Source organism: Zootoca vivipara, chromosome 1, assembly GCF_963506605.1.
Source record: "Zootoca vivipara chromosome 1, rZooViv1.1, whole genome shotgun sequence".
Lineage (NCBI taxonomy): Eukaryota > Metazoa > Chordata > Lepidosauria > Squamata > Lacertidae > Zootoca > Zootoca vivipara.
The window spans coordinates 134,787,926-134,806,339 of NC_083276.1; the positions used below are offsets into that span (position 1 = coordinate 134,787,926).

General features: G+C 40.9%; 2 protein-coding genes across 6 annotated transcripts; one reads left to right on the forward strand and one right to left on the reverse strand.

Annotated features, from left to right (window-relative positions):
- Positions 1-27: 27 nt before the first annotated feature.
- LIG4 (DNA ligase 4) lies at positions 28-6,784 on the reverse strand. Of its 4 annotated transcripts, XM_035140061.2 has the most exons (3): positions 6,654-6,784; positions 5,798-5,896; positions 28-5,597 (listed from the first exon to the last, which is right to left on the reverse strand). In XM_035140061.2, exons 2-3 carry the CDS (start codon positions 5,872-5,874, stop codon positions 2,855-2,857), a joined length of 2,820 nt encoding a protein of 939 aa, XP_034995952.1. In that variant the 5' UTR covers positions 5,875-5,896; positions 6,654-6,784; the 3' UTR covers positions 28-2,854. The 4 variants fall into 4 exon arrangements, with proteins under 4 accessions (XP_034995952.1, XP_034995966.1, XP_034995974.1 ...); XM_035140075.2 differs by lacking the exon at positions 5,798-5,896; XM_035140083.2 differs by lacking the exons at positions 5,798-5,896; positions 6,654-6,784 and adding an exon at positions 6,297-6,646.
- A 118-nt stretch (positions 6,785-6,902) lies between these two features.
- ABHD13 (abhydrolase domain containing 13) lies at positions 6,903-17,657 on the forward strand. Of its 2 annotated transcripts, none has more exons than XM_035140106.2 (2): positions 6,903-6,956; positions 11,391-17,657. In XM_035140106.2, the coding sequence occupies exon 2, from the start codon at positions 11,426-11,428 to the stop codon at positions 12,437-12,439; it is 1,014 nt and encodes a 337-aa protein (XP_034995997.2). In that variant the 5' UTR covers positions 6,903-6,956; positions 11,391-11,425; the 3' UTR covers positions 12,440-17,657. The 2 variants fall into 2 exon arrangements, with proteins under 2 accessions (XP_034995997.2, XP_034995988.2); XM_035140097.2 differs by having other exon boundaries at positions 6,921-7,621.
- The last annotated feature ends 757 nt before the right edge of the window (positions 17,658-18,414 follow it).

The following is an 18,414-nucleotide window of genomic DNA, read 5'->3' on the forward strand; positions in this document are numbered from 1 at the left end:
TTTGTGCAACAAACATGTAAAGTACAGATGACACACATATGCGCTGACAAACACATCTTTAAACACAGCATACATATACATGATTGTAGTCATATGTGACTGTTGTTATTACTTGACAGTTTTCCACATTGGGTTTTAATAGCTACAAGGTCGGTGTTCCCATTTAGTTCAACAATACTTGCATCTCACACCAGGTCATACTGGAAGACACAGATTAATCTTAAATCTATGGACACTGCCCCACTATTTGGTTTCATAACAAATTGTTCTGGGGCAGTGTCATTTTTAAGGCATTTTACCTCTTTGCCATGATTGGAATAGTCATCTACCTAGTTAGTACAACACTTGCTCTTTCCTGGGCAATTTGGTTGGAGGGATGATAGTACTAGTTCATAGTACTAAATTACTCTTGCTAGGTATCACACCACTGTGTTTCTGCTCCTTTTGGGATTTCTAGCCTGTGGGTTTAATGCCCTTTGATATATAGAGTGACACCACCTTCTTAAACAACAATAAAAACTCTCTTATAGAGTTGTACCTTGGTTTTCAAACAGCTTAGTTCTCGAACATTTTGGATCCCGAAAACCGCTTCCGAGTGTTACGGTTTGCGAACCATTTTTGGAAGCCGAACATCTGATGGGGCTTCTGTGGCTTCCGATTGGTTGCAGGAGCTTCCTGCAACGAATCCGAAGCCACACTTTGGTTTTCGAACATTTTGGAAGTCGAACAGACATCCAGAACGGATTCCCTTCGACTTCCAAGGTATGAATGTACTGAGAAATAACTCCAAAGAAACAATTCCAAAGAAACAATTCCCCCACCAGACCTTCACCCACATACACCAGATCTAGCCGTAGGGGGCCTCAGCAGCATTTGGTCCGTCATCCTCTCCAACTACGTCACCCTGCTCCAATCCTTGCACAACCAACCTGTCACAGGCTCGATAGTGGCTACTCTAGAGTAACGACTCCTCCAAGCGTTGTCTTTTCATGCTTTTATTTAGTGCTGATTATTTACAGTGCATAACAGTGCTATGTACATGTTGTCAGTTAGGGGTCAGAACCTCCGAATGGAGATTCCCGCGTTTTCTTCCAGCAAAGTAGCCTAGGAATATTGAATCTCCGCCCCTGTCGCTTCCTGCGCAATTCCGGGGTCGGCGGGATCGGCCTTCTTCCCTTGCCTCCCACTTCCCTTCCCACACTGGGCATGGGCTCCGCTACCTTGCTTGAGCCTCGGTCACCACTTCCTGAATCGCCGCTGGAGGTCTCTCCCTCCCCACTCGCACTAGCGCTGGGCGATGAGCTGGTACTTAAGATGGGAGGGACCTGCCTGTAGCTTCTGTCCCTCACACAACCCCTCGTGCGAGTCCCCATAGGAGCACTCCTGCCCTTGAAGGTGGCCCAGCTAGGCCTGAATTGCCCAGATTAGGAGCCCTAATTGCCACAGGTAACAGCCATGGAGACACCCAGCCCTGCCTGGTTGGGGCAGGTCCAAATGGTGCAGGGCAACGTAGTCGAGTAGGATGATGGACCAAACACTCGGGCTCCCTATGGCTGGATCGGGTACTGTATGTGGGTGAAGGTCTTTGGGAGGATTGTTTATTTCTCTCTGTAAGGTTTTTATTGCTGTTTAAGGTGGTTTACTAGTTGGTATGTGGCCTAAAATATCAAACCTTTTTCCACACTTGATTTGGAATTAAAGAAGACAGCAATACTGTATTAGTGTCTTCCCCTTTGGCTTCAAAACTTAATGAGTGATTATGTCACCTAGTAGAAAATTTAAAAATGTTTGGATAACATAGACTCTTCAACATTAGTATTATCAGCATCCAAAAGATATCAAAAAGTTTTCCTAGTATACTTGAAATACATCAGAAAGTACTCTCATCAAGTCTTTCTGATTTCAAAATCAAAGGCAGTTGTTTTTTAAAAAAAGTATTTTATTTGTATAGTTATTTACAGAACTTTCTTTCAAAGGATTTAATTTTTTTAGACTTTAAAATTCAAATTATAATCTATAAACTGCAATCCTGTGACCCCCAGGAATATATCCCAAGAGTCCAAGGAAACATCCGAGCTCCCTGTCTATCGATGATGGAGAAATAAAATGTCAGATCCACCACACAACAGTTATGGAAACATCTAACAGCTTTTGAAGCTCTAACATTGGTAAGGGCCCAAGCTGCTGTGAATCTCTACCCCAGTTTCCCCTAAAGTTTTTCCCAGTGGGAGGAAAATAGGTATTTATAAAAACATCTGGTAAAAGGACAGGAGTGGAAGATCACTTATCCACCCTCATTTATCCACAGGCTGCCACAGTGGAGACGCCTGGATCCTCACTAGTAGCTGTGCCGGCAGAGCTCTACAGAGCCCAGCACCTCGGCCCTCCGTATGTTTTGAGACTACTATTCCCATCATCCCTGACCACTGGTTTTGCTAGCTAGGGATCATGGGAGTTGTAGGCCAAAAACATCCCAAAGGCCGAGGTTGAGGAAGCCTGGACTAGATCCACAGTGGTTACACTTGCTTGGGCTATTGGGTTTAAGTAGACTAAATTACTTTAGGTCCACTTTCTCCAGTTTAACTCATTTGCAAGTTGGGTTATGTTTAACAAATATTTGACCAAAGCAGCTATATAAATGTGCTAGCAGCAGCTCAATAAAATGGAGGGGTTGTTTTAAAAATAACCTAACTCTCAGCACTATACCTGAAAGCTTTTCTTTCATGTTCATACTTGTGAAACTCTATCTACAAACTTCAAAATGAAGTGTAGTATTAAAAACAGCCTGGCAGAATTCTTTAAATAGATAAATGAAGTTAACCAAAGTAAATAATTTCCTAGTAAATGAAATGATTTAAATTAAGTAAACCGTTTCATTTTGTAACTTGCCAGTCTTTATAGAATCCTTTACCCACTGCTCAGACAAAATTTTAAACTTCCTTTTGAACGTTCTTCTCACTGTCTTTATCTCCTTCAAATGAGCATGATCTCCACTGATTACATGGGACACACCCTCTTCAAGCTGTTGAACCACTTTTGCTCCATGAAATCGAAGTATCAGTGTTAATAGTTTTGTTTGTTTAATCCTAACCCCTGAATTATTCAATTCATCAGAAAGAGCCAGGTAAATCGTGTGCTGCCTGAACATACTTAGTGGAGAGCTTTCCCATGAATAACGTGCTTCTATGTCAGCAATCGCATCCCGAGAGATCTCTTCCTGAAAGTTATTGATTCTTGAGAACACCTCTTTTAGTTTGGCAATATCAGTATCACCTGTGTAACTATCACCATAGCAGTCATATTCACGGGCAAAATGTTGTTTTGTTTCTGGAGACATGTGAATCATGAAATCAAACTGCCAGGGTACAAATGTTTTGTACTGAAAGCACTGTAAAAGCCACTCCGCTCTCACAACATCATACTTGTCAGAAGAAATAATATTTTTCACTCTGACATTCTCAGTTCCTGCAATCACACAATAGGTGTCCAGACCAGGATTCTGGACTATGCTGCCACCATATTCCACTATTTTACTTTCTAGCTGATATTTTGAATATTTTTGTGTCCCTGTCATAACACAAAACTCAACATCTTCAAATATACTGGAAATCTGGTTTACATTTGAAAGATCAGGAGCTTTAAAATGATCCATTAAACCAATTTTTTTCCTAATCTTTGACACAGTTTTACGTTTCTTTCCTTGTGGCTCATCATTATCTATATCAAAGTGCTTAGTCGCTAGCTTTCCACAAGCTTTACCTCGGAGTTGCTCTAGAATGTCAAGAGTCATACAATCATGCCATTCTTTATCTTCTCTTATCCTCTCAATACGAGGGAAACGTAATGTATAATCAGTTTTGTACATATCACTGCTCACAATCTCAGCTGCTTTAATCTGGACGATGACTGAATTACAAGGCTCAATATAGACTTCAGGCTTCTCAGTTCCACACAATATATTAAAAGGAGGATCTCTTTTACGATAAGGTTTCCAATATTTGGCTAATTTCAAGCCAAGATCACGAAGTTCTTCCATAGTGTAACCAGAACCAACACGACAAATGGAGTGGAACACTGATGGCCTTTCGCCAGGCGGAGGAGTCTCAGCAACTGCACATAAAAAATGTGACATCATGCCACCACGAAGACCTTTTCCCCAGTAGCCCCCAACAATTAAAAGGTCTAGTTCATCCATTAGCCCACTAACATACTCTGGTTTGATCTTGAACCACCCTTCCCCACGTTTGTCCGGCTTGTAAATTGACATGGGATCTTTTACCACAATTCCTTCTTCTCTGTGATCTATTGCTTCATTTAGAGAATCTATTACTTCTTTCTGAGTGTTAGCTTGATTTCTAGGAACAAACTGCAAACGACCTTCTATTGGTGTAAATATCTTATTCAGTATCTCATATCTTTTGCTCAACATCTCATGACCCAATTTTTGGTTATTAATCATTAGAACATCAAACACACAGAAGCATGTCTGTAATTCTGAATCATCTGACATCTTTTTGATGTCAAATTTGCTACCCTTCTGTACAAAGGTCTGTGTGGTGGGATTGTAGGCCATCATTTCACCATCCAGAATGCAGTTCTGAATATTATTGTTAAAGATATTATGAATAAATGGAGTCAATGAACCTTCCAAGGGAGAAGCTCCAAACTGCTGAGTATAATCATACCCATTCCGGGAAAAATACTTGTAAACATCTCCATCTTTGTGCATCTGCATTCGTTCACCATCTAATTTGGTTTCTATGTAGAAACTCTGGTGGTTCATTTGTTTTTCAATTTGTTGTACATTAGCAATAGCAGCAAGCATCGGTTTAAAGGCAGAAAATAATGTAATAGAAACATCACTAAGAAATACAGAAGGATTGTGTAACTGTCTACAGACTTTCTCCAAATCAGTTGTAACATTGTGCAACTCTGCAGCATCAGGATGAAAGATGGAAAGTAAGGTTTGCTGGCTGACACCAAGTTTCAAATCTTTTATGATCATCCTTATCAACCATTTCTGTTCAAGTGCTGAACTCTGAGTTATTAACTGAAGAAGGCTCTTCTTGACCAGATCCCTTCTTTTGGCAGCATTATTATTAGAAATGGAATCTAAAATATCGTTCACTTGTTTTATGGTCAGTTGACCTTTCCTGGGACATCTTTGTTTCAACACAAAATAGGCAATCATAGCAAAATCTCCAGCATCTCCCCGTGAGCCAGTAGGTGTTCGATAATTTAAGAGTTTTAAAGCATCTTTTCCATCTTTGGGTAAATTTAACAGTTCAATATACAGCTTAGCAAGCATGGTTTCTTTAATTCCATAAGCCATCCTCTCTCTTTCCAACTGTGGAAGAATAAGCCTCATTGCTGGATAAAAAGAATCTGTTACATCTTTCTCGTTTTTATGAAGAGCAGCATGATATTTCCTCCAGGAATCTAAAAACTCCTTGAAATTCTTGGTTTTCTCAGGTCGGGATTTGCATTTTTGTATTCGTTCTAATGTCAAACAGAGATCTTCAAAAGGAACTTGTGATGCCACAGTTAGTTGGGAAGGAGAACAGGAAGTAGAGATGGAAGACATCTTGAGTATTTCACTACAAAAAGAAAGAAAATGGCAAGCTAATTTTCAAATATTACAACTCCCATCTTATTCCTGCTTTTCCTTGAATTAGCCACATAGCTCTACATTTAAAATGAATTAAAATCTCAGTTTTATTACACAACAATAGTAGTAGGCAGAAGCAAGTTTCATTTGGGGCTATTCAGTTTAGAAAAATAGTAAGATGATACATACATCATTTTATATATATGCCATCTATGCTTGATGTGGTGATAGCTGCAGAGGGATTTAGGAAGTTTTTCTCTTCTCATAACTCAGTGCCACCCTGTGAAGCTGAATGTTGGAAAGAAAGGCAAAAAAGTGCTTTTTCACACAGTGCACAACTAAACTATGGAATTCATTCCTGCAAGACATAGTGCTGACCACCAAATCGGATTGCTGACCAACAAATCTGATGGCTTTAAAAGAGGATTAGATAAATTCATGGAGCCATAATGGAAATGTTCTATCCCCACAGTAAGATGCAATTTGCCTCTTAATGCTAGTTGCTGTGAACCACAAGTGAGGAGAGAGAGAGAGCTGTTGCTCCTATCTCCTGCGTGGGCATTCTTCCACAGCGTTAGCCAAGGGGTCAAGTGGTCTGATCTAGCTAGATGACTGCAATGGAGTGGCCGAAAAAGGAGAGCGCAAGTCTAGAGACACACATGAAAAACGATAGAAAGAAGCATCTCACCGTCTGGATAGGTCGTATTTCCAGGTTCATACTAGAGAACAATGTTGAAATATCTTTACAGTTTTAAAGGGTGGGAGGAGCACGTCGCAGACACCAATGCAGAAATGAAATGCTGATGTAGCTGCGACTGCCCGCAAGTGTGTCCAAACCACTTCAGGGGACACTGGCGCGGAGGCGACCCAGCAAGCGCAGCCTGGGGACTTCTCCTCCTCCCACATGTAGCCTTGGGCCAAAGGCGGCGGAGGATTTGCCTCGCATGCCGCCCGGTGGGAGAGACCCCGCAGAGCCGCGGCTAGCCTGCTGGGCCCAGGGGTCTGGCTCGGAACGAGGCAGCCTCCCACGTCCCTTCCTTCTCACCTCGACGAGCTTCCGCGGGGCCGGACGCTTCTCCTCCTCCTCCTCCTTCCGCAGCCTCGGCCGAGCGAGTTCCGCCGTTCGCACAAAGACCAAAGCACAGCCTGCCTCGCCGCGACCTACGGCCTTCCTGCTCTGCGCATGTGCATGTGCGAAACCTCGTCTGTTCTCGCGGAGTTTCCTTCTGCCGCGCCTGCTCCACAATCAAGCGCTTCTGATAGGCTCTGTCGAGGCGCTCGTTGGGAACCTTTGCCCTTCGAACTTTGACCCGGAAGCGTTGCCGTCCGTGCCGGTTTCCCGGAAGTGGTGAGTGGGCGAGGAGATTCCCTGCCTGGGGGCGGGGAGGACGACGGAGGAGGAAGGAGCGGGGCGCGGGCATGTCCCGCCCAGGACCGCAATGAGGTTGGCGCATTGGGGCTCCATCAGCCCGAGCGGAGTAGCAGACAGAGGCTCAGGCAGGGGAGGCCGGGGAGCCGCGGCACTCTCCTCTCTTCCCTGCGCTCCTCGCGGCGGACGGCCTCGTCCACCTCCCCCTTCCGCCTCACCTGCGCCAGCGCCCGGGAGTTCTCGCTTTTCGCATCGCAGCAGGTAGCGAAGCACGGTCTGCCTTGCGCTTCATGCGCAGGGCGGCGGCGGCTCTCGGTGCTGCAGGAAGGCCCCTTTCCCACGGCTGACACCTGGCTCGTCCCCTCACGAGTGAAAGCTCCCTCCTGCCCAGAGCCCACATCCCGCGTAGGCGGCTGTCGCGCCTAACACAAAACGTCCGCGCGCCTTCGACGGCAGCGCAGGCCGGCGACGTCGGTTCTGACCGGTTGCCGCTCTCTCTGGCCTCGCTACGTGAAGATCTGACGGCAGTACCATTCCTTAGCTCTAAATTACATTATTTGGAATTTAGCCCTGCTGAGTTTGTATAGTATCTGAAATAAGTGTACTTCGCAGTTCCAGTTTACTTCAGTGGGATTTGCTTCGATGTGAGTATGTTCACGGTGGTAGAATGGCTTTGTGCATGTTTACCTGGAAGTCCTGATTTTTCCAAGCATGTAGCTTCCAGTCTATTATAAGGCAAAAGTTTGGCTCTATGGCAGTGGTGGCCAAACTCGGCCCTCCAGATGTTTTGGGTGTTTTGGGAGTACAACTCCCATCATCCCTAGCTAACAGAACCAGTGGTCAGGGATGATGGGAATTGGCCACCACTGCTCTATGGTGTCACTCCAGAAGGTTTGGTGATAGCCACAGTAGAAATCCAGGAAAGCTGTCTGGGTATTTCTTATGTTTAAAAACGTAATATATCATTAATTTTTTTATTTAATAGCCTAAAAACTTGCTTATGAAAAATCACATCATTCTGGGAACATCACTCTGGGATGCATAGTTGAGTTTGTTAGTTCTCTTTTGTATGTGAACACTGCAGCCTGTAATGTCCTTTTAAAAAAACAACTCTTAACTGGAAATTAATAAGAATGATGTCTGATACAAGATGTTTTCCAAAGCTGCAATTACTTATTTGATAAAATTAATGTAGCCTCATTCCTGTTTTTCAAAATTAACAATTATGATAGTGAGGCAATACTGGCTAATACACTTCCTTTTGTAACTTGGCACACCATCGGTACTCCTTTAAGTGCTGTATGTCCTGTTTCTGGATATGAAGGCTAACAATACAGTATCCACTTGAAATGGGGCAATTAAACTACAGCATATACAGTATTCCAAATGTGGCTGAATCATACATTTTCTGTGTGTGTGGCTATGGACCTAAAGGACTATGGAACTTCCCATGAGTGGTGGTTCGGGTGACTGTCTCTGCAAGCTTTAAAGTAAGCATTACAGTGGTACCTAGGGTTGCGGACCCAATCCGTTCCGGGGTGCCGTTCACACCCTGAGAAGTCCGCAACATGAGCGGAGCTTCCGCGCATGCGCAAAAGCATAATAGAGCGCTTCTGTGCATGCGTGCGGGGCGGAACCCAGAAGTAAACACTTCTGGGTCTGCTGCGTTCGGAACCCGGAAAAACGCAACCCACAGCGGATGCAACACGAGGTATGACTAGTATATTTCAAATGGCTTTTACCTAACATATGCTGTAATCCTATTTGTTTTAACCAGGTAGCTTAGCAGATTTAAAGTGGTGTTTTGCTGGTTTGATGAGTTGTTTAATTATGGGTTTAAATTTTCTGATATTGTATATTCTGCTGCCAACACTACTACTAACTCAAATCATTGTTGTTCCTGGCCTTTTGAGCATTAAAGTGTATTTGATGCTACACTGTTCAGAATGGGGTGACCAACTGTGGTCATGGACGGAATGGAAGGGGGTGACTAGAAGAGCATGAGGGAGACGCAAGGAGGGGGCCCCTAGAAGCAGGGGGTTTGAGCGATCAAGAGAGGTCAGGAGAAGGAGGGCCTTCCAGGACAGGCTGAGAGACTGAGAGTCACAGTGTGAGTGCCAATTTAGACAAAGAGGAGTCAGAGGTTGGCCCTGCTACACAGCAACAAAACAGTCCCAGTCCTGCTGGCTTGCCTTCCCCTCTGCCACCCCACTCAAAAAGAGTCATGCTGAGCAACGGGCCATGCATGCCCAGAGGAGGAGCTTGCCCCCTTCGTCCTCTTGGGAGGGATCCAGACTGAAAGGCTAGAGGTGGGAAGCTCGGAGCTAGTGGTCAGTTTCAGCAATGTCTTAGCTGGATTAAGATGAACCAGAGGAATCTGCTGTGTTGTTATTTTCTGTTAATAAAGAGCTAATTGCATTCTGTGCCTTTCGTGTGTGTGCCTACCCTGTTGATAGCTCCTTGACAGTTGTTCACAAATTTATAAAGATACAGTACAGGTTTGGGAAACTACCCCCTCCAAATGAGTAAAAGACATATTTTGTGCACAAAATTTATTTAATCTTCAGCTAAATCCCCTATCTTGTTTTTAATTGCTTTACAAAGATCAATAAAATCTAACAACATTGTTTTAGGTAGTCCTATATCTTTATTTTATTGGTCCTCAGTTACCAGGCACCTGTGTCACTTTATCCCATTATTCTGAATAGCTTTAGTTTGAAGCATTTAGGCATTTGTGTATTGTCTATATCAGTGGTGGCCAAACTTTGCCCTCCAGCTGTTTTTGGACTACAACTCCCATAATCCCTAGCTAACAGGACCAGTGGTCAGGGATGATGGGAATTGTAGTCCCAAAACAGCTGGAGGGCCGGGTTTGGCCACCACTGGTCTATATGATGCTAGCTGGGATCCAGAGCCTCATTATGTGAAGGCACATCTGTTTGTAGCAGTTTCTATTGATTCCCTAATCCTGCTCTGCACTCCCAGACAATATTGTACTGTTTGTGAGGGTAGCAGCTGCTTTGTGGGGCATAACGACTGGTAGGGGTGTTCGAAAGATGCTAATCAAATAGTACTTAGTGATTGTATTTAGAAATGTGTCATTTAAGCAGCTCCAGAATTTTTTCTGCTTTTGCTATTGAGCTTTGAAGTTACTTCTTGTAGAAGGTCATCTCCCCACTATTACACATTATGCTCTCTGAAGAAATACTAATGGCATTGATTACACAGAATATTCTAGATCCAGATTTCCTTCTCCCAACAGTATTTCAATTTATTTTGCTTGTAGTTAGATTGACTGCTGGAACCCATCACTTATCAGGAGGTGGAGATAAGGGGACACAGAAAACCTACAAAATACAGACTGAAGCTTTGGTTGAATTTTGGTTTAATTTGGTTGAATTTTCTACATGATGGATACCTGGAAATTCGATGAGAGACCATTTTCAATTTGAACAAAGAAGTATATAGGCAGAAATTCCAACAATCAGAGCATTCTAAAAATATCATTTGGTTACAGCTTTCATGTCCTTGTCTCCTTTGCAATCCATTATCATAGATTCAAACAGATTATTTTGTGAACCGCCCTTAGATCTTTGGATGAAGGGCGGTATATAAATTTTTATTAAAAATAATATAATATTATTTGGATCTACCAATCATTCCCACCTCTCTGCCAGATACCCAATACATTATCAGTAGAGAGCTGTTAACTTTCTGCAACATCATTTGCAAATTAACTGTTTTAAATTAGACTTGCATGATGTTAGGATTTGACCTTGACTGTTAATGTGTTGGCTCTTTCTGTGTTGGGGGTATGTAGGGCTGACAAGGGTTAAAGAAAGTAAGATTTGATGGTTGGGAGGGGACAGGTGGATAAGAACAAGTGGCTTGGGTCCAAAAGTGCCCTTCTATGAGTGGAAAGATGGACTCTTTTAGCTGAAGAAAATTGCACAAGAAAAGTGTACAGAACTAAATCCTGGAGTTGTTAGTCTGTTAGCACAAGTCTTTGCGCAGTTGTTTACATGAGATGGTTTGCTGTTTTTCCTTGAATTCCATACCTTTCTATTTCTATTTCAAATAACTATACATTTGCAAAGCAAGCCCTAATGGCTGGGAAGTATGCAGCCATTCTTTTTTGCAAAGCAAACTATGTATTGAGAACTGCATACATCCCAGCCTTTAGGGATTGCTTTGTGATGAGAAACATTTATAAAACAACATCTCTCTGCATCGTATCTCGTGTAAATGCACTGCATGTTGTGATGTAGCTTCATACTCTCTGCAGTGCACCTATAGGCATGGAGCCCACACGTCTTTTAGCACTACATAAAGTATAGGTATGAATTATCTTATACATTTGTTGTCCCTTTTAAAAGTTGTTTTTAAAGAAGCTTATTTATTTTCTTTTTTCAGGCTTCATATGGACTAAAGATTCATTGACTACTATAATGGAAAAATCATGGATGCTTCGGACTTTCATTGAAAAGTGGCTCCTTGCACTGGTCTCATGGTCCTGGGGCCTCTGCCGTATCTCTCTCTTACCTTTGATAGTAACTTTTCATTTGTATGGAGGCATGATATTACCTCTGTTAATATTTGTATCTATTGCAGGTATATTATATAAATTCCAGGATGTGTTGCTTTATTTCCCAGAGCAACCTGCTTCATCACGACTCTATGTCCCCATGCCTACTGGCATCCCACATGAAAATATCTTCATCAAAACCAAAGATGGTGTGTTGCTCAATCTGATTCTTCTCAGAAACACAGGAGACAACTCCTCATATTCACCTACTATCATTTACTTTCATGGAAATGCAGGAAACATTGGTCACAGACTACCCAATGCTTTGCTGATGCTGGTAAACCTGAAAGTAAACTTATTGCTGGTTGACTATAGAGGCTATGGAAAAAGTGAAGGAGAAGCAAGCGAGGATGGCATCTATTTAGATTCTGAGGCTGTGTTAGACTACGTGATGACTAGATCCGATCTTGACAAGACGAAAATTTTTCTCTTTGGACGATCCTTGGGGGGAGCAGTTGCTATTCACTTAGCGTCTGAGAATTCCCATAGGATTTCTGCCATCATGGTGGAGAACACATTTCTTAGTATCCCGCATATGGCCAGCACTCTGTTTTCTTTCTTTCCAATGAGGTACCTTCCTTTGTGGTGCTATAAAAACAAGTTCCTCTCCTATCGAAAAATATCTCAGTGCAGAATGCCTTCACTCTTCATCTCTGGGCTTGCTGACCAGTTGATTCCTCCAGTTATGATGAAGCAGCTTTATGAGCTTTCCCCTGCTCGGACTAAGAGATTGGCAATATTTCCAGATGGAACTCATAATGACACTTGGCAGTGCCAAGGCTACTTCACAGCACTTGAACAATTCATCAAAGAAGTTGCAAAGAGTTATTCCCCTGAAGAAATGGCAAAAATGTCATCTAATGTAACAATAATATAACTAATTCCAGTCTTTCTGTCTGATACAACTGCATTGTACCTGGATTTGTAGAAAGTGATAAAGAATGACAATTTTTAAAGTATGTACTCTTGTCTTGTACTTATCTAAAGAGCAAAATTAAACATGGAGAGATCTAATAAATTATGAGCCAGATAGTTTTCACACTTAGCGTTATAAATTAGTGATGGTTTTGATAAAATTAATCTTAATTTCCATTTCTTAGATTAAGACACATTATTAAGCTTATTGCTAAAATTTAAATTAACCCTGGGGGAGATTTGATGTGGTGCAAGGGGGATCCACTTGTGCAATGGGACTTCTTTCCTTTGTAGCCCACCCGCCTTCCCAAATTTTGCTCCAGAGGATTATAAGATCCTCCATAGAGCGGGGTGGGATGGATCAGGGAGAAGAGAAACCAGAAGTTCTGTTGCACAAGCAGATTTCTGTTGGGCAGGCAGACAGACATCATTGGATGTTGCCCACTGGTGTTAAGAGAAGAACAGAGCTGTTGCGTGCAGTGTGTTTTGGCTGCATAGGTAACCATGATTAGCAACACACTCTGTAGCTAGAGCTTTGGGATGCATGATAAACCCCTGAATCCTTTTGTTATGCATCTCTGATTGTGTAGTGTGCTTAACATTATAAGTAGCACTAATGGCCCCCTGGGCTCCTTTGGGAGAAAAGGTATGGTAGGAATTAAAAAAAATATGGAAGTACACTCATTGCTTCTTACATCCACATGCAGGATGAATGGGGAAAAGTTGCATTTAAAGTTAATGATATATTAGTGTTGATATTCTCATGCAGTCATGAAGACGGTCTGACTAGTGTTCATTTTGCTGTGTTTGCAAAGGTTCACTGCCCCTTAGCACTTGTGCATTGTGCCTCTTGTGCTTGTTCCCCTAGAAGCCATGAGTGCTTAATGCATCAAACCTAAAGTCTGGTTGGAATATTGCTTTCTACTTAAATAGCAATATGGCAATTGGGAGAAGTTGGACTACAGGGAAAGGGGCTTTTAAAAAAAATCTACTGCTAACATTTACTTCTGCTTTTCATATCAAACTCCTCTTTAATTATTTTTAAATGTTTAATTTAAAAGTTTTCTTGTAGGGGAATTGGTTTTCTTTCATTGCAGCATGTTGTCATTTTCTAAACACTGTTGACCATTGTCATGTAACATGAATAGAACTGAAAATATTTTGGTTATTAAAGGCCAGAATCCTAGGTGTACTTCTCAGGAAATAAGTCCCACTAAACAACAGGACTTCCTCATGAAAATATACTTGGGATTGAGCTATTAAGAGGGCCAGACTAAGTATTAAATAATGATTGGTAGGTAGCTAGCTGTGTTGTTCTGACGTAGTCAAAACAAAATAAATGACAAACTTAAGGTGCTACTGGAAAGATTTTTTTTTATTAAATAATGAGTTTGATATTGAGTATACTTTACAAAATCAAATTACTTATTCTATTAGGATATCTAGTGTGTGTTTTAATTTATTTTTGCTTTATAAACAATGCATTTATTGCAAAAAAACTGGGCTTTTTATTTTCCGAGAAAAAGAAAAAAACAGTTTACCCATTTAGACTGCTCCAGAATCTTACAGAATGCAATTTTAACCACTCATTTGTTAAGATGCAGTAAAATAAAACATTCAGTTTTGAAAACTGGTTGTGCTTATTTGAAGAGAGCATAAATCAAGGTATTATGCATATGCTCGTGCAGGAAGTGGAAAACTAATGGGTAATACTCAATTGTTAGTCAGACTCAGAATATACAAATTGATATCAGTGGACTGAAATTGCTTAAATCAATTGATTCCATTGATTTCAGTGAGTCTGCTGAGTATGACTAACATGGGATATTGCCCCTTAGAACCAATATTGAGTATTTGAGGACATTTTCTTTGTTTTTCCTCTCTGTATCTTCTCTGACATAATTGTTTCCTGATTAGTCTTCTTCCAACATCTCATTCATCATTCTATTCACAGTTATTATATTACACAGAAATTGCAAATAATCTCTTAAATAATTTGATATATTTCAGCAACAACAGCATTTGTACTTTGCCATTCTTTTTTGTGGTATGCTATTTTAGTTTTGGAAACATGCCTCTATTAGTGTTCACAGAAAGTAAATTAAGCCTGATACAAAACCTTCAGCATTAGCATGCAATAGCATACTGTAGGATGTAGATCATACCATCCACAGTCGTAGAAAGCCTGATGTGAAAACAGCGCAGGAATGCTGCAATGACACCCTAGACGACAATGATCAGTATATTATTGGCCTGAGTATTGCTTGGAAGAGAATCTTATAGTAATTATTAATCTTACAGCATTTGTTGTAGAGACGTCCCTTTTCCCTTATCTTTTTATAATGAAATGTGTATTTGCTATGTGCACTTTGACTTTGCTTGGAGCTCATCATCTTGTAGAAAAAATATAGGTTACATTATCTTTTATATAAGAGCAACTGAACAGCCTTTTGTGGAACAGTAAATCAGCTGAGACTTGAACTTTGAATTTTGCCTCTGAAATTTGTGGTACTTTCCAGAAAGATTAGGAATGGTCTAGTTTTGAATAGAGAATGATTCATTGACTCCCCAGTTATGCCTGAAGAGATAAGAGAAGCTTATGCTTTCAAGTAAGTACTTGTGCAGAGCTAGAGTAAGATGCTTATATGAAATTTGTGCTTGTTTTGAGTATTTCCATAGGAACTGTACAAAGCCCCCTCCATTTCAGATGTCCCCCTACCCCCTTGGGAAGGTGAGACTTTTAAATATAGCACAAGCTTATTGGGTCCAATTATAATGACAGATGTATTGTTTTGAATACATTTTTATCTGTGATAATTCAGCAAAAAATCTGGATTAATTTATGGGACCAATTGAGGGTCTGTTCTCAAGGGTTTGTGCATTGTGGCACAAGGTGATACTGAAATCAGAGTAACGATATTTAAATGTCCTTTTGGTGCTCTTATTTATTTGCTAAGGTTATATACCCTACCTTCTGCTTTGGCAGATCCACAAAATTAAGACTACTGAAATTTCAGTAAAATTCAATTAGAAAATAAGTATGGGGAAACATCTATAGATTTTTGTTGTTTATGTAACTTTTTGCAAATGACACATAACTTTTCTTGCCAAAAATTTTTTGCTGCATGCAATAGAATTAAAGATACTTGTGGGTTCAATTTTGAATGTTTCACTTAGATCAAAACAAAAATTAAAACTGCAGCCCCATGTATTTTCACTTAAAGTAAATATTGTTGAGTTCTGTGAGATTTGCTTCTAAGTGAACATGTTTAGGGCCAGACTGTTGGTATATGTGTGTTTTCTACAGATTAAAAACAATACTTGTCATTTCATATTTTTAGACATGCATTTAATTAAACACTTTCATTTTCATTTTAATCTGCCTTTTTTTTTTTACAATAGATTGATTTTCCTTTTACATAACCTCTATTTTTATGTACTAACATATGCAATAAATTGATAACACCTACAATTGCTAATAGCCTTTTCTGTGTGTTTGGTTTGTTTTCAGTATAATTATCCTTCTGATTCTCTGTCAATTTCCTGTAGTTTCAAAATGTAGAATAAGCCATCAGTTGGGCAGCAGTGGAAAAAATCTCTTAATACTTAAAACACTGCCAACTTAATCTGTTATACATTCAGTTCAGTTAATTTTAAAGGCATGTATGACTTGATTAAGGATTGGTTGCTGTTTGGTATATAGTATGCCCTGTGGGATAAGCTTATCCTTTTTCGGCCAGTGCATCAAAACTGTTTTCAGATAGACTCTTCTTCCTTACTTCAATATGTTGTAGCATGGCATATTAATACGATTAGTATTTCACATCCTTCAGTTTCTCTTGCTATGCTGCTGCCTAATCCTGGCACATGGCACCTGAATATTTCATTTTTGAATGATGATTTCAAAAGGCAAACACAGGCTCTGAACTCCGGGAATCAACTCTTTGGGCTTCAAGCTCCCAGGCTTTCATCCCACCACCCACTCCTTAATTTGGAGGTGGGGAGTGAATTGAAGAAGTTGAAGTTGACCTAGAAAGGGGGGGAAAGGGCCAGATAGTCATCCAAATTGCACAAATTCTCAGGAAGCACTAGTGACAGCAGAACCAACACTATGATGCTGCTGCAATCGCTTAGAAAACTACTCAACGCAGCCACACCAGCGATGACTGGAAAAAATGAATGCTGATCTTGTCAACTGCAGAGCCCCTGTGTAGTTTGCTGACTCCTCTCCTCCCTCCGTACCATTGCAAATTATTGTGAGTGGCAGACATAGAAAAATGCTACAAAGGTGCATCAGGTTGATGGGCTGCTGGTTCACCACCTGTGACAGGAGAGGCTTCCTTCTCTCCCCTTTTAGAACGAAAGCTGGAAATTCAGGCCAGTTATCAGCCCAAAGAGATCCAAGCAAACCCTAGAAAATTGGGTCTTAGGGCAACCCATATTTTTCTAGTCAAGAGATATGGATCTAGTTCTTTTACTCTGAAAGACTACTAACTGATACAGTTCTAATATACTTGCTTTCCATAACAACCGAACATTACGAGGATTATCATACTGTAGGTGGCAGTGTTTCATTTATAGTATACTTTTGATATGACTTCGCCAAAATCCGTGGCATGGACATGGTACTGTAGTGTTTCTGTGGATCTTTCTACTTAGACATGTTATTTACTCTGGAGAAGTGAAGGATGTAACTCAATTTTCAGAAACTACAACTGACTTTTTCCATTGTGTGGAAACTTTGCTTCAGGGAACTGATTGAAATGTTGGCCGTTTCAAGAAACCAGAAACTTGCACAACATGGTGATGAGAGGCAGGTAAGCTAACCAATAATGATCTGAGAAAGAGTATCAAACAGCAACAATAAAAATTTAGATGAGTAATTAAGTTCATGAGCCACCGCTTACCGCTCTGAAAGCTGGTGTTTTATCAGCAACCCAGAGCAGTACTAACAGAGCCTTGATTCACTTGGTGAAGAAAAGTATTGGAAGGGACCCCAAGGATCATCTAGTCCAACCTCCTGCAATGCAGGAATCTCAGTTAAAGCATCCATGACAGAGGGCTAATAAGTCTTCATCGGACCAAAAAGGTGTTTGGTGGCTCCAAGCAGGCCTCACTCCAGAGAGCATGGAACTGAGAAGGCCATCTCCCTGGTTGCCATACTTGTGCCTCTCTCAGCAGGGGCGCATGGAGAAGGGCCTCAGAAGATGGTGGGAATCAACCTCCTTTGTTATGTTCAGAATTATTTTTGTTTGTTGTGTGCAGTTACACAAGCAGTGCTAGCTATAACCAACAATGAATATTTTAAACAGTATTCATAAAAAAAGTCTATTTTGGAAAGTATCCGTGAGATATCTCAGCCTGCAGTTTGCCAATGAAGTGACCTATTTGATGGTTTTTTAGGCTTAGTTGATACGGATGTTATTCCCCCCCCCATTTTTTATTCATTTTATAACAACATAAATACATAAAAAAACCAACTACAAAACAGAACATAAACAAAATAAACAAAAACATATAACAATACATATAAATTCTTCTCACAGCATCATTTTCCACCCACATCTCTTTCGAAACCCACCTATCTGAATTTCATTTTAATCCATCTTTAGCAGTACCAAAATTAAAAAAGATTAAACCCTATTCAGATGTTATTTCTTATTTTGAATATGCAAACTTCAGATCAGCCTTGGCTTAACTTTGCCACAAGGTGCTTGTACAGGGAGTCATTCTGAGTGACTTGTACACCTTGCCTCCTGTGTGTAGCTGCTGCCTTTGGAGCTGCACATCAGAGACAGGTTGTAATAGTCACTCAAATCTACACCCTGTATAAGGACCGTGCAGCGAACTATCACCAGATCTGTCACCAGAGAGTGGTTCCCAAGTGTTAAAATGTAACACTCAAGCCGTTCTGACATTTGGTTGTAATAAGCCAAC